Source organism: Rhinopithecus bieti, unplaced genomic scaffold, assembly GCF_001698545.2.
Source record: "Rhinopithecus bieti isolate Rb0 unplaced genomic scaffold, ASM169854v2 scaffold_21726, whole genome shotgun sequence".
Lineage (NCBI taxonomy): Eukaryota > Metazoa > Chordata > Mammalia > Primates > Cercopithecidae > Rhinopithecus > Rhinopithecus bieti.
Genome location: NW_016811100.1, coordinates 1,180,232 through 1,196,083, shown reverse-complemented (window position 1 = coordinate 1,196,083; position 15,852 = coordinate 1,180,232). Strand labels below are relative to the sequence as shown.

The 15,852-nt window shown below is 39.3% G+C and overlaps 1 protein-coding gene across 1 annotated transcript in view; it reads left to right on the top strand.

Annotated features, from left to right (window-relative positions):
- The window catches only part of ASPH (aspartate beta-hydroxylase), a 228,531-nt gene that overhangs the window by 101,829 nt on the left and 110,850 nt on the right, over positions 1 to 15,852 (top strand). The window contains exon 14 of the mRNA XM_017893472.1: positions 7,340 to 7,389. Coding sequence (XP_017748961.1) covers positions 7,340 to 7,389 — 50 coding nt within the window. The remainder of the gene's footprint in view (positions 1 to 7,339; positions 7,390 to 15,852) is intronic.

Below are 15,852 nucleotides of genomic sequence, written 5' to 3'. Positions count from 1 at the left end.
AAAAAAAAAAAAAAAAAAATTACTGTGTTGGTAGGTTTTTTAAAAAGTAGAATGAAAATGAAGCAATTTCACAGTCTATGTCTGGTTGGTCCTTTAATTTAGATTTCCCCTTATTTTTGCAGATACTTAAAGCTTCAAAAAGACTGCCCCTACCACCACAGGAGGACCAGCCTAACCATACGCTCCAAAAGATGGCTGTGATAGATCTTGTGAAGCAATTACTGAGCAGATCAAGATCTTTGGGAAGGAACACTAAAGATGTTTTCAATGAATTATAGTCCACTGGCATTTTAGTGTATTTTTTTTTTCTTTTTAGAAACACATGTTTCTAAAAAATGTCATGTTGCATTCCTGCATGTCCCTTTTGATAGCATTAGTGGATCCATTGGACTTCTTTTTTCTTTTTATGACATAGATTTTAGTCTTACCTGAATTTATGTGTGTTTTTCAGACAGTAGTTAATAATTATATTGGTGATGTAGCAGCAATTGTGTTGGCAGGGTTTGCATATATTATTAGTAATTAGCACTAACTGTTGGACTGACTTGTGTAAACTGCGTTAAACATGATTTAAAAGCTATTAAGAGTACTTTGTGTTAGCACTCCTAAGAATGCTAACAGAGATCATCATTAGCTGTGAAGATTTGAGTTGTATATATCTGCACTGATATTCTTATCAGAAACTTCTACATTAGCTTCAAGTATTCAGATTAACACTTTTGAAATTGTTGTAGCTTTTAGCTGATTAATTAGAAAAATTTAATTTTTCAATGAAAATTTTAAATTATCAGTTATTTATTTTTTCAAATGAGAGGGGAAAGCTGAAATTCCTTGTTAAGACACAAGGAAAAAGAATGACCCTACTATTATCATGCAAAAATGCTTTGTTAGCACCTTGGATTAATCGTATAATAGCTATAGTCTCTTCAGCATTTGTTTAAATTTTAGAAAATCTGTATAAATTACTGGTGCATAACTTAAAGATTATTCTGCCTTTGGCTAATTAAGTAATTCCCCTGCAGCACTAGAGACCGCTCAGTGCTCTAACTAGATGAACTCAGTAATGCCTGGATCTGGGCTGATTGAGGATGTGTGAAAAGCTCACAGAGCCCCATGCCTGCTGCTATTTCACAGCGATGAGCCTTTTTCTTTCTACACTGAAGATTTTCTTCTTTATTTAATGTGGTTTATTTTGGCTCAGAAATAATTGCTGTGTTGAAAATAATCCTTTGTCAGAAAAGAAGGTAGCTACCACATCATTTTGAAAGGACCATGAGCAACTATAAGCAAAGGACCATGAGCAAAGGACCATGAGCAACTATAAGCAAAGCCATAAGAAGTGGTTTGATTATTAGGGGTAGCTCTTGATTTTGTTAACATTAAGATAAGGTGACTTTTTCCCCCTGCTTTTAGGGTTAAAATCAAAGAGATTTCTATATTTTTATCACTATAGATCATAGTTATTATACAAAGTAGTGAGTCCTGCATGGGTACTCAATGTGTAATGAAACCTGAAATAATAAGATAATAAGAAAAGCAATAATTTTCTAAAGCTGTGATATGGATGATACAGAGGTGATACTCAAATTATAATAAAGCTCTTCATTTTGTGAATTATAGAATGCTACTTTTTATAAAGCCATATTTTTTTAGGAAAACTAAGTGACATAAAACTGATGAACGAGTAAAATAAGTTTCACTGGATTTTTGTAGAACTCTGGACGTTGAGGATTCATTATGCTGTGGTTAACTTTAAATATTTTTTAATTCCAAATATCTGAATTAATGAGCCTTGTCTTTACAAATATGTGCCATTGTGCAACATCAATGAATTTTCTAAAAATAATGTAAATGTCTTCTATTAAATGTTGAGTGCAATAAAATACGGAAGAATTCTCTATATTGTCATTATTTTTGAAGTATAAGATATTTTTAATTTGTTACATAATAAAATCAGTTCATTTTATCCTTACTGGTATTTTAGAAGATTATAGCATTTTTGATAACTAAAATCACAAAGGAATACCTTCAGCCAGTTAATGTATTTCTAATAGATAATGCTTATTTTACATTTACTATCATGCTACATTGCCAGGAGGCAAGATTAAAATTAAATAGCCCCTGCATCCATCCTTTGTAGATTTTGTCCTGCACCTAGAAGTTTTGATTATTCCCTGGATAGCCTGCTGCACCTTTTTCCCCCGAGTTTTTAATTATTATGAGTATATAGTAGATGTATAAATTTGACTATATGAGATATTTCAATACAGGCATAGAAAATATACAATAAATTATTGTTGGCTATAGTAACCCTGTTGTGCTATCAAATATTAGATCTTATTCATTGTATATAACTATATTTTTGTACCCATTAACCATCTTCACCTCCTGCTCCCCTCTCCCCCAGCTACCCTTCCCACCCTCTGGTAACCATCCTTCTACTCTCTACCTCCTTGAGTTCAATTGTTTTAATTTTTAGCACCCACAAATTAGTGAGAACATGTGATGTTTGTCTTTCTGTGCCTGGCTTATTTAACCTAACGTAATGACCTCCAGTTCCATCCATGTTGTTTCAAATGACAGGATCCCATTCTTTTTTATGGCTGAATAGTACTCCATTATATGTGTACACACATTTTCTTCATTCATCTGTTGACAGACCTTTAAGTTGATTCCAAAGCTTGGCTATTGTAAATAGTGCTGCTATAAACATGGGAGTGCATATATTTCTTCAATATACTGATTTCTTTTCTTTTGGATATATACCTAGCAGTGGGATTGCTAAGAGAAAACAATGGGGAAACTGTCCAGGACATTGGTTTAGGCAATGATTTCTTGAGTAATACCCCAAAAGCACAGGCAACCAAAGCAAAAACGGAAAAATGGGATCCCATTAAGTTACAAAGGTTCTGCACAGCAAAGGAAACAACAAAGTGAAGTGATAACCCACAGAATACATCAAAGTATTTGCAAACTACCCATCTGTCAAGGGATTAACAATGAGAATATATAAGGAGCTCAGACAACTCCATAGGGAAAAAATCTAATAACCTGATTTTTAAAATGGGCAAGAGATCTGAATTCTCAAAAGAAGACATAAAAATGGCAAACAGGTATACAAAAAGGTGCTCTACATTCTTGATCATCAGAAATGCAAATCAAAACTACATTGAGATATCATCTCACCTGAGTTAAAATGGCTTTTATCAAAAGACAGGCAGTAGTGAATGCTGGTGAGCATGTGGAGAAAGGGGAACCCTCATGTACTGTTAGCGGGAGTGCAAATTAGTTCAACCAATAGGAAGTTTCTCAAAAGACTGAAAATAGAACTACTGCCCCACCTTATACATGACTTCATACTGGGAGGATATTAATTTCATCGTGAGTGGATGGAAGGGCAGAAATGGGCATGGAAAGTTCTCTTTTCCATTTCCAGTCTTCATTCTCTGGACAGAAAAGGAGAACTAAATAAGGAAGAAATCCCTGGGCTTCTAGAACAGGTTGTTTTCAGCTCCAGCATGTCCAGAGGAAACAAAAATAAACACTAATGGTAAGCAGACCCACTTTTATTGAATGTACCCGCTCAGCTAAGTACTGTGCGCACATGTCAGGGAGCTGAGTTTTCTCAGCAGATAAGTATTACTCCTGCCTGCAAGTGAGCAAAGCCAAGGTCAGAGAGGTGGGGTGCCTGCTGGCCCAAGGTGACACAGCAGTATTTAGAGCAACTCTCAGGCAGCTGGTGCGAGGTGGAAGCCATTGGAGGGAGGCCAAAGCGTGGGTAGGAAGATGGTTAGGCAACTTACTAGTAATAGGTGATGGTGATACAGCATGAGCTAAGGAAGTGCTAGTAGAGAGAGAAGGAGACTGGAAAGCTGTGAATGAGGACTGGTCAGTGTGGGCGCTCAGGGATAGAGCAGAGTCCCATGTCCAGGTGCAGGGAGAGAACCGATGCCAGTGTGGTAATGCACTCATTACCACAGGGATGCACAGGCCTGGGTGGAAATTCGCTTTGAATGTATGTTGAGTCCAGCAAGAACTGCTCACCAGCAGGTTAGCGCAGTGCTGGAACATGATAGAGTACAGTATATCTGTTTTTTGTTTATTTTTGAGATGGAGTCTCGCTCTGTTGCCAGGCTGGAGTGCAGTGGTGCGATCTCAGCTCACTGCAAGCTCCGCCTCCTGGGTTCAAGCGATTCTCCTGCCTCATTCTCCCAAGTAGCTGGGACTACAGGCACGCGCCACCACTCCCAGCTAATTTTTGTATTTTTAATAGAGACAGGGTTTCACCATGTTGGCCAGGATGTTTTCAGCTCTCGATCTCTTGACCTTGTGATCTGCCTGCCTCGGCCTTCCAAACTGCTGGGATTACAGGCATGAGCCACCGTGCCTGACCGAGTACAGTATATCTGAATCCACAAAATCCACAAAAGTGATTTGCTTTAGTGGTTGCATTTAAAGATTAATATCCTATTCTTTTTAGTAAGGTGTTTATTGTTCTGACAAAATATTTAAAGGAGAAGAAAAGTAACGTTAAGATAGGTAAAGAGTAGTGTAACATCTTTCTTTTCTGAATATGAATATTTAAACACTAACTATGAGTTACATGTGAGCTTGTACTTTTGTAGTTTTCAGGGGTGGGCTGAGCATATAGCTCCCTTTAGTTAGTGAATTCCCCATTACTGGGATATAGAGTGTGATTAAAGTAGTATTTTATGGAATATAGCTTCTGAAATTGGTTTTGTTTGTTTTGTAACCCTAGACAAGATTCCTTAGCCTCTCTATGCCTCAGTTGCCATATTTGTAAAATGATAACTACCTCCTATGAATGATGAGAAGTTTAAATGGGATAGTCTGTGTTAAGTGCTTAGAACAATGCCTGCATATAATATAGGCTCAAGTCATTTTCCTCTTTGGCACAGTGAGATTCAAATGAGATCTTCCAGAGAAGCATAGGTACAGAGAATAAAGCAAAGTAGTACTTCATTATTATCTCTGTAGAATGCTCGTGGGGTAAGCTGAATCTCATAGAAAGCTCCTTTACCTAAGCTAAATTTAAGCAATAAAACTCATAGAGCCTAAAACGTATTCTCTGCGTATTTTCTCCATATCCGAAAGGAGTCTCAGAACTCAAGCTTGTTGATGTGAGGTGAAGGACAGAAGAGGACAAGAATGAGAATACGAGAGCTTTTGGCCTGGGGCCTGGAATGATCTGGGCCAGGCTTTAGGTCAGACTGCCACCCCGCTTTTAGATACAGCATGGGAAGTGGAAGAAAGATGGTGGGCCTTGTTTCTGGGCATATGTCCAACCACACTCACTCTCCACGTTCCTGGGAGGATGTGAGTCCAGAGGATGTGGGGAGACCTGGCCAGGGCTCTCCCACATCAGGATCAGCGCCTTCCACTTCTATTTGGAATGTGACCAGTTCAAACCACTCCTCCTTCCTTATTTCCCTCCCAAGAGTGGGAAGATCTGTGGAGAGCCCTAAACTCCCCTTCATGACCAGCACCCACCTGTTCTATCTAATCCAGCTAGAAACTTGCATTTTACGCTTGACTTTTCTAATCACATTAGCCATATGCAATGACTGGGGGATATGGATGGTTGCAGTGTTCCTGCAGGTACTGCTGATCCCACTAGAAAGAGCTCCTTCAGGACTGGGATTTTTGATGCTTTTCTTCATTGCTGTATATCCAATGACTACAAGGGTGCCAGGCAGACATCATTAGGTGCTCAGTTAATATTTACTGAATGAATGGTATTGAATGGTCTAGTTCAGCTACTTAACTTTATAACAAAGAGGTTATAGTTAAAAAGATCAGAAATTCTAGAACATTCTACGAAGACCTACAAGTCTTTAAAAAAAAAAAAAAAATCCTGCATTATTCTTGCAGCACTGCCCAGGAGGTATGTGCTGTCAACCTTATAAAATCAACTCTTTTCAAAAGTCAAGACTGGCATTTCTCCGTCCGCTTATTTCTCTTTGAAGAAAGGTACACAGTGGTTCAGTGGAAAGAACGTATGCTTTGGAATTATGTAAACTGCTGGCCTTGATAGCTTTGGGGACTCTAATTTCTCAGCCATCTATTTTCTCCTGTGCACAAAGAGGGAGGTAAGACCTTCTCCAAGGGTGTGAGAAGACAAGAGAAACCATAAATGATGTGCTTAGCACTTAGCCTGGCACACTAGATTTCAAAGTTAGTTCCCCTTTCTTCCTCTTATGGAGCAAAAACACTTGACTTATAAAAAACCCTTCCCTGCATTAAAACCAGCCTCAGATTTACTTTTTATCTCCCCAAATTGAAATGTTTTATATGAATGAATGTGGGAAACTCCACACCAACAAATTGAGTGATCCGCGTCAATGTTCACTTGACTGCATCCCTGATCTCACTGACATCCTCAAGCAGCTTCTGTGGGAGAGGACAGAGTCTGATTTTTTATCAGTCTCCCAGACTCTGTCTTGTTCCCACTCCAACCCATGTGCATACGCCCATGTTCCTAGAAATACCCAAAGAACAGATAAGTTCCTACTAGTGCTGTAATCAACTGATTACCTTGAAAATTAGATCCTAATTTACCTTACACAGTCGTCCTGATGTAAAGTTATAGGTGCACAAATGAGGTTAAAAGCACATGGTCAGCTCATATGCTGCTGTTTTCCTTGTGAGGGGTGGATGTTCTTTGGCTAGTCTAGGCTCTTGGTGGGTGCCACTGTCCTAGGTGATTCTATTTGTGGAAGAGACACTGACTGTGATTTACTTAGTGCATCTGACACAGGTGGGGGCTTGGGTTCATCTCTGGCTTCTCACCTGGGCTTCCGCACGAGCTCCCCCAATGGATCATCTGTGTATATGTGAAGTCCTTAGAGTAGCAGACTAATATTCCAAGCAGTGTGACATGCTGCATTCCTTTAAAGCACATGATGTCAATTATTCAAGTTGTTTTCTGGTTTTAAGAGACAATAACAATATTGAACAAGCTTTAATGATGGCTTCTCCCCACCCACATGTCTTTGTACCTTAGAGATACCTGGAGTTGATGTGTATCACCCACTCCAACTCTCTTACCTTATAGACAAGGAGTACTTAGCCTGGTGCTTAGTCAGTGCTTGGTGACTTTTAGTATAAGTAATTGAAATATGCCCAAATCTTGATATTTTCTAATGAACTTCATTTGTAATGAATTCAGGATTTAGGAAAATTGCTTTGTATGATCAAATATATTTTTCTTTGATTATACTTATTGAATTCATTTAAATATTAAATATTCATTAATATATTTTGAGATACTGAATGGTGACTTGCATAGTACTTACTATGTTTTGTCTTTAATTTTCAGAAACAAATAGAACAACAGATGATCCACAACAAAAAGCAACAGGTGAGATTGTCAAATAAACAGCCTTTAAAATGTACATGGGGAAAAGAATAACGTGATTTTATTTTCCATCGAAGAATAACAGTTTCATTTTATGTCACTAATTAAAAGAATTTGCTTCTAGGTTTGTTATTTCAATGATTTTATCATCGACCACTTATTAATATTTTACATAAACATTAAGAGCCAAAGCACAGAAAGAGATTGTAATTCTAATTCTAAATAGCTTCTAATTCTAGTTTTGACATTCACACTCATGTGTCCTTCAGAAAAATACTTAACTTTTGTGCCTCAGTTTTCTCTTCTGTAACGTAGGAATCGTAAGGGTACCAACTTCTGAAGGCTGTGTTTCCATGATAGTAATAAAATAAAAATATACGTAAAGTGCTTAAAGCAATAGCTAACAGGGAAAGCACTTAAGATACATTAAATATTATTTATTGTTGTATGTCAACAACTGTACTAGGCATAGGAATCCAAAGATTCCTAGAACATGATATCTTTTTCAAGGAACTCTGAATTGTTGGAAAGACATGGAAACAAAGTTATAGCTATGTAGAAAGAATTATCTCTGCCTTCCAAACGTTTATTACAAAGGCAGTCTCATAAATTTAATAGCCCATAGTATTTTAGTTCAGCTTTCACAGGGGTTCCTAAACTTACTCAGAGTGAAGAACTATTTTTAATGTTAAAAAAGTATATGGATGATCATAGAATAGTGGCTATTTTTAGTATCAGTTGAATGACATGATCTTTAATGATTGAATATTATTACAATTTCAGGAATGCTTTTAATTTAATTTGTAGTGATGAAAGCAGTATGTACATATGTATCTTGTACATACGGTGCATAAGACCTTACTTGGTGTGCAAATGACACTTGATGAACATGTGGAGTTGCTGGCCTCTGGCTGTAATTTCACAGCCCACAAGTTGAGAAGTAGGCCTCTAGTTCATGAAAATGTTTTTCTAACTAGTTGTTTTAATTTTGTCAAAGTAGTACAAGGATATAGTTTAAAAAGTTGAGGTTTATAACAAATAGCAGCAGTCCTCTTCCCTACTACTTCATATCCCCAAGTCCCACTCCTAACTTTCTTTTAGCTCTCTTTCTTTCTTCTTTCTTTCTTTCTTTCTTTCTTTCTTTCTTTCTTTCTTTCTTTCTCTCTCTCTCTCTCTTTCTTTCTTTCTTTCTTTCTTTCTTTCTTTCTTTCTTTCTTTCTTTCTTTTCTTCCTTTCTTTCTTTCTTTCTTTCTTTCTTTCTTTCTTTCTTTCTTTCTTTCTTTCTTTCTTTCTTTCTTTCTTTCTTTCTTTCTTTCTTTCCTACCTTCTTTCCTTCCTTCCTTCCTTCCTTCCTTGCCTTCCTTCCTTCCTCCCCATCCTTCCTTCCTTGCCTCTCCCTCCTCCTTCTCCTTCCTTCCCTCCCCCCTCCCTCTCTCCTCCCCCCCTTTCCCCCCCTTTTTTCCTTCCTTCCAGGATGACATCTCACTCTATCACCCAGACTGGAGTGCAATGGCATGATCTCGGCTCACTGCAACCTCCTCCTCCCCGGTTCAAGCGATTCTCCTGCCTCAGCCTCCCGAGTAGCTGGGATTACAGGCGCATGCCACCACGCCAACTAATTTTTGTATTTTTTTAGTAGAGATGGGGTTTCACTGTGTTGGCCAGGCTGGTCTCAAACTCCTGAGCTTGTGATCCTCCCACCTTGGCCTCCCAAGGTACTGGGATTACAAGTGTGAACTGCTGTGCCTGGCCTTAGATGTTTCTTTCTAGTACTTAGTTATGCATTTGTAAATAATTTGTATAATTCTGCAGTTTTCTCCTCAATATCAGAAACTGTTCGCTGGCTCTGTTTTATAGATCACTGAGATTAGCTTGATCATCATACTCTAACAAGCTGTCCACTGTCTTACTTTCTGGATCTTCCAACATATTTAGGATATAACTATAATAGATAGTGATATGTGCTAATGAGAAAACACAAGGCAAGAAGGGGCAAATCAGCAGCTTTCGATAGACTTGATCACTTCCTGTCCTTCAAACACTCCCTTCACATGGCTTGCTGGATACGACGTTCTCTTGGTCTTTCCCCTGCTCTCTACTGTTTGCTTTTCTCAGGCTCTTTGGATGGATGTTTCTCATCTCCTTGACCATTAATCACTGGAGTGCCCCAGACTTAGTTCTCAGAGCATTTCCCCATATACATGCACTCCCTTAATGATCTCATCTAATCTCATGGCTTTAAATGCCTCTGTATGCCACAGATTGCCAAATTTACCCACAGCCTGGGTCTTTTCCCTGCACTCTAGACTGCTGTGTCCAGCTGTCTACATGGTGTCTGCCTGATAACTTCAACGTGTTGGATGTGTAATAATCGCTTCAAACTTAACAAGTCTAAAACTGACTCCTGATCTTTGCGCCTCAAAACACACTCCATCCCCTTAAATATTTGTGTGCCAACTACATGCCAGGCGTTGTTCTAGACAAGTGGTTGCAGGTGAGAGCAAGACAGACCAGGTTCCTGTTTCAGGGAGCTCACATCCCAATAGGGAGACCAGCAGTACACACACAGACTGAAATTGTGGTAAGAGTTCTGAGGAAACAAAGCAGGAGAGCATGCCATAGGCAGAAGGGGCTGTGAGTCAGGGAAGAAGGTGTTCCAGGAGGTTAGGGAAACCTAAGCACTCTGAGCAGAGGAACAGACAGGAGAGAAGGGCCGAAGAAGCTGGAGCACCTGAACAAGCCTAGAGTGTATAAGATACAGTTAGAGAAAGTCAAAGACTAGACCATGGTGGAAGTCTGGACATTTTTTTCATGCTGTGGACACTGTACTCAGACCATGCACATGTCTGGACCAAACAGAGCCCTTTCTCATTTACTCATTGACTGGTTTGCTTCTGGGAGGTCCACTGTAATGCATTCTTACAAAGGGAGGGACAGGGAGTCTGAATGGTGGGCATGGCTTGTTGCAGAAAAACAGGAACACTTGCAACCCCTCCCCAAACCTGCTGCTCACAGGATGGTTGCAGTTGTGAGCTCCTCACATCTCTGCCCCTCATGCTCCAGACCTCCCATTCCAGCCTTAGCAGCCCGTGCCTTCCCCTGCACTGCCAGGTATCCTCGGTGCACAGGTCTGACCTCCAGGGACTCTGATCCTAAAAGGGGGTTTGCCAGGGGAGTGTAGGGGCTGGGACCTCTGGAACCTGCAAAGAGAATCATTGCAGCAGCTTCTGTTGACTGGTTTGTCACTCTCCCCCCCATTTAAAATTAGCACTTTAGATCAGTACCAACCAAAATATGTTTGTAACTAAAGTATTTTATTAAGGGGGAGATGCAGGAATAGACAATTAAAATAAATAATGAATCAATGTTATCACAGATTTATTAAAAATCTGTTGGAGCAAATTGTGAGCTGTGGAAATTCCATGTATTTTTCACTCGAATCGATTCATATGGTGCTGTTATCTGGTAGGGAAAAGGGAAAGGGAAACGTTATGTAAACATTACGTATCTGGAATATGTAGTAAAAAATGGAATGTCCTTCACTCATCAGACTTTAGTTTCATAATAACAGAAATGGAATGTTTTAAGGCAAAATAGGCCCTCATTTGCAGACATCTGTTACTTAAGTCAAATCAGACTATTTTTATGTTTTAGATAAAATTGCAATATCAGGTTCTCCCCACTGGATGTCATCTTTTCCCACATATTCCATAGCCATGGTCACAAAATGTGTGAACCACAAAATAATCCAATACAAAAATGGCTTGTTAGATGTCAATTCAAACAGTCATTTGTGTTCATCCGTTTATTGAGTACATAGTGAGTACTCACGATGTCCAGGCTCTGTTTTAGGCACTGGGCCCGAAACAGTCAATAAAACAGTCACAGCTCTCATTGTGCTTGCATTTCAGTGTGTATAGGGAAGAGAGTGGGCTAGATATGTAGTTTTAAAAAAATTAAAATATAACAGGCAATGTTAAGTGTGAAAAGGAATATAAAGCAGGAAAAGAAAACAGAGAATGAGCAGGAAGTGTTTCTGTGTAATAGGCCTCTTGGATGGTGACTTTTAATCAGAGATTTGAAGAGGCAAGGGCCTGAGCTGCACCACCGTCTGGGAGAAGAGTGCTGAGACTTGGGGAGCATTTTCATAGTCCTTAGGGGCATGTGTGCTTAGCATGCTTGAGGCTTAACAAGGAGGTGATTGTTGGCAAAGAATGTGTGAGGGGAGAGTGTAGGAGTGCATGAGACCAGAGTGGTCAAGGGTTCAAATCACATAGGCCTCGGAAGACAAAAGTAAGAACTTGTATATTATCTCCAGTGAGATGGCCATTGGGAGATTCTGGACAGAAGATGGATATGATTGCATTATGTTTTCAAAGGCGCATTCTGGCTATAGGGGTGCAAGACTGGAAGCAGGGAAACCAATTAGGAGACTATTGCAGTGGTCCGGGCAAGACATGATGATGACCAGGATTACGATGTAGAGTAGAGGTGGTGAGTGCTGGTTAAAGTCTACATATATTTAGATATAAAGTTAGTAGGGTTTGATAATGGGTGGGATAATGGAGTGAAAGAGGTCAAATATAGATCTATGGCCAGTCACAGTGGCTAATGCCTATAATCTCAGCACTTTGGAAGGCCAAGGGGAGGATCGCTTGAGGCCAGGAGTTTGAGACCAGCCTGGGCAATGTAGTGAGATACTGTCTCAACAAACAACAACAAAAACCCAACACTTAGCCAGGCATGGTAGCATGCGCCTATAGTCCCAGCTACTCGGGCGTCTGAGGTAGGAGGATCAGTGTTGCAGTGAGCTATGATCATGCCACTGCACTCCAGTCTGGGCAGCAGAGCAAGATCCTGACTCAAGAAAAAAGAATTCACTCTAACCTTAAAAGTGATACTTTGACAAATTCACTGAACACAAAAATGTGCAATATGTCCTGATTTAGTATATTATCAAAGGTCAGTTATCAGTTGGGATTTGTGAGCCTTTAAAGAAATTTGAAGAGCAAAGGAAATGTGTTTTTGCTTGTATGTATCCATGTGTGCACGTGGGTGGATGGGTGTTAGATAAAATTGTATTTGTATTGTGGGCTTTTCCTGAACTTTTTTATTTAGACTTATACTTAATATCTTATTAAATTATTCATTACAATTAAGAATATGTGTAAACAGTATTTACATGTCTTTAAAACATTTAAAGATTTCATGAGTACTATTTGTATTTTTTTTTTAAAAGTCATAATCAGTGCCCTAACAAAACACCAGATGGCGCTAGAAAACAAATCAAATTTACACTAACAGAAATCACATCTGCAAAGCAACTTAAAGAAAGGTGGAGATGGCTGTATTACAGCCAGTAAATCAGCTTGGTGCAACTAGTACTTCATACGGATAGTTCTTAGTTTTCTGTGATCATAAAGAACATAACAGACATAGTTAATAATCAAGTGTCATTCAGAAGTTTTCTTACTTAAAAAATCTTCAATGAAGTTTTCCTTGTGATTCTTATAACTGTATATAACATATTTGAACAAAGTTCTCTATTGCTTTGATGATAAAAAATAAACTTCTTAGTGCAGCACATGATGCATCTCAGGAGATAGCCCCCGCTTATGGCTTCCCTGTGTTCAAAATGCTCTTCCTAATTGCTCAACTTCCCTTTTATCAATCCCATTTCTTAAAACTGAGCTTAGATGTTCTGTCTTTCAGGAAGCCTTCTCTGACTGCACTCCCATCTCCTACCCCAGACCAGAAAGTATGTTTCTCTTTTTGTTCCCAAGATGCCTTGTGCTTACAGATTTTTTATTACCACATGTTTTGAATTTTCCTTTTAATTTCTAGACAAAAAGCTTATTAAGAATAGGAACCATGACCGACCCTTATCCCCTTAAACTAATGAGAGTTTACAGAGTTCTCCAGAGAAACAAAATGAATAGGATGTGTGTATGTGTATAGATATAGAAATAGATACAGATAGAGATTTATTATAAGGAACTGGCTCATGTGATTGTAGAAACTGGCAAGTCCAAAATCCACAGAAAAGAGTTGATGTTGCAGTTTGAGTCTGGAAGCAGAACTGCTTTTCCTTGGAAAGAGATAAGACTTTTTCTTAAGGCCTTCATCTAATTGGATCAGGCCTACCCATATTATGGAGAGTAATCTGCTTTACTCAAAGTCTAGTGATTTAAATGTTAATCTCACCTAAAAATACCTTCTCAGCAATATCCAGACATGTTCAACCAAATATCTGGGTACCATGGCTTAGCCAAGTTGACAAATATAATTAACCATCACACTATTTTAGTGGTACTTAACCATAGATAGGGGGTGCTGACTAAATAGTTGTAGTATGAAAAAAAATGTGACTAACCTCCTTCCCTTTCATTCTTGCCCCTTCATCTGATAGTGATATTATAAGACGCAAATAGCCTGAATGGTGGGCAGGAAGAGTTATAAACAGAAAAGTCAAAGTATGAATTAACTTTAAGTGTTTACTAATATATTTGCTACATTTCAAGTTATTTTCAGATGGGTTCTTGTTTAAGCCTCACCCATCAATCTTATGAGTTAAACATTTTTCAGCTACCATTTCTTCATTTTTAAAATCCTCTTTCTCACTCCCCTACTTTTGTGACTATAATTACATGTATATTGGACTCCTTGAAAATGTCCCACAGGTCTATGAAACTTGGTTTATTTTTAGGCCTGGCACGATGGCTTATGCCTATTATCCCAGTAATTTGGGAGGCCGAGGTGGGTGGATTACTTGAGGTCAGGAGTTCAAGACCAGCCTGGCCAATGTGGTGAAACCCCTTCTCCACTAAAAATACAAAAATTAGCCAGGTGGTGGTGTGTGCCTGTAATCCCAATTACCTGGGAGGCTGAGGTGGGAGGATCACTTGAGCCCTGAAGGCGGAGGTTGCCATGAGCTGAAATCATACCACTGCCCTCAAGCCTAGGTGACAGAGCAAGACTCTGGCTCAAAAAAAAAGAAAACTTTGTTCATTTCTTAATCATTTTTCCCCTTGGATTGCATTTCTATTATTCTGTCTTCAAGTTCAGTGACTCTTTCTTCTGCCATTTCAAATCTGTGTTGAGCTCATCTAGTAAAGTTTTCATTTTAGCTGTTCTTTCCAACTTAGATCTCCAATTGCTTCTTTTTTGTAGTTTCCATTTCACTATTAAGATTCCATGTCTGTTTACTCATTAATACTATGTTTTTCTTTAATTATTTGTACTTATTTGTAATCAACAATTTGAAGTATTTTTCTAATAAACCCAATATTTGGGCACAATGGGAGGCAGCTGCAGTTGACTCCTTTTTTCTTTTTTTTTTTTTTTCTCAGACTGGGTCAGATGATTCCTATTTTTTTGCATATCTAGTAATTTTTGGTTGAAAACTGGGTCAGGTGATTCCTATGTTTTTGCATATCTAGTAATTTTGGTGTATATAATTTGTTATATCAACTTTGGAATTTGTTTTGTTCTTTCTAAGGACTGTTGGTGTGTAGTAGACAGTTAACTTGGCTGGACTCAAATGGAAAAATCTGGCTCTCAAACAGTGTAAAGCAGCTAATATCTCTGCTCAGGATTTTTAGCTTTTAATTGCTGTGTTTAAAGTCTGGTCAGCAAGGTTGGAGGTGTCTTGTGTCTTCAGAGTTTACTTGTTTGCCAAAGATTTGAGTAGAATTCATACTCAGATTTTGAGACTTGCTTCTGGAATTTTCCCTATCCTATCCCTAGAGATAATAAATCTCTATCTGTATCTATTTCTATATCTATACACATACACACATCCTATTCATTTTGGGATTCATTCTGGGATTCACTATCTAAATTTCAGTTGCCTGGCCAACCCCAAGTTCTGCCCTCTTACACCTCAAGCCAGTAGGACTTCTATATCCTGTATGGGGAAATGCACTCAAGAAAACATAACAAACTTAGGGGGCAGAGCAAGATGGCCGAATAGGAACAGCTGCAGTCTCCAACTCCCAGCGCGAGCGACACAGAAGACTGGTGATTTCTGCATTTTCAACTGAGGTACTGGGGACATCTCACTAGGGAGTGCCGGAAAATCGGTGCTGGTCAGCTGCTGCAGCCTGACCAGCGAGAGCTGAAGCAGGGCGAGGCATCGCCTCACCTGGGAAGTGCAAGGGGGAAGGGAATCCCTTTTGCTAGCCAGGGGAACTGAGATACACAACACCTGGAAAATCGGGTAACTCCCACCCCAATACCGCGCTTTAAGCAACGGGCACACCAGAAGAATATATCCCTCACCTGGCCGGGAGGGTCCCACGCCCACGGAGCCTCCCTCATTGTTAACACAGCAGTCTGCGGCGATCTAACCGCGAGGCAGCAGTGAGGCTGGGGGAAGGGCGCCTACCATTGCTGAGGCTTAAGTAGGTAAACAAAGCCGCTGGGAAGCTCGAACTGGGTGGAGCTCACAGCAGCTCAAGGAAGCCTGCCTGTCT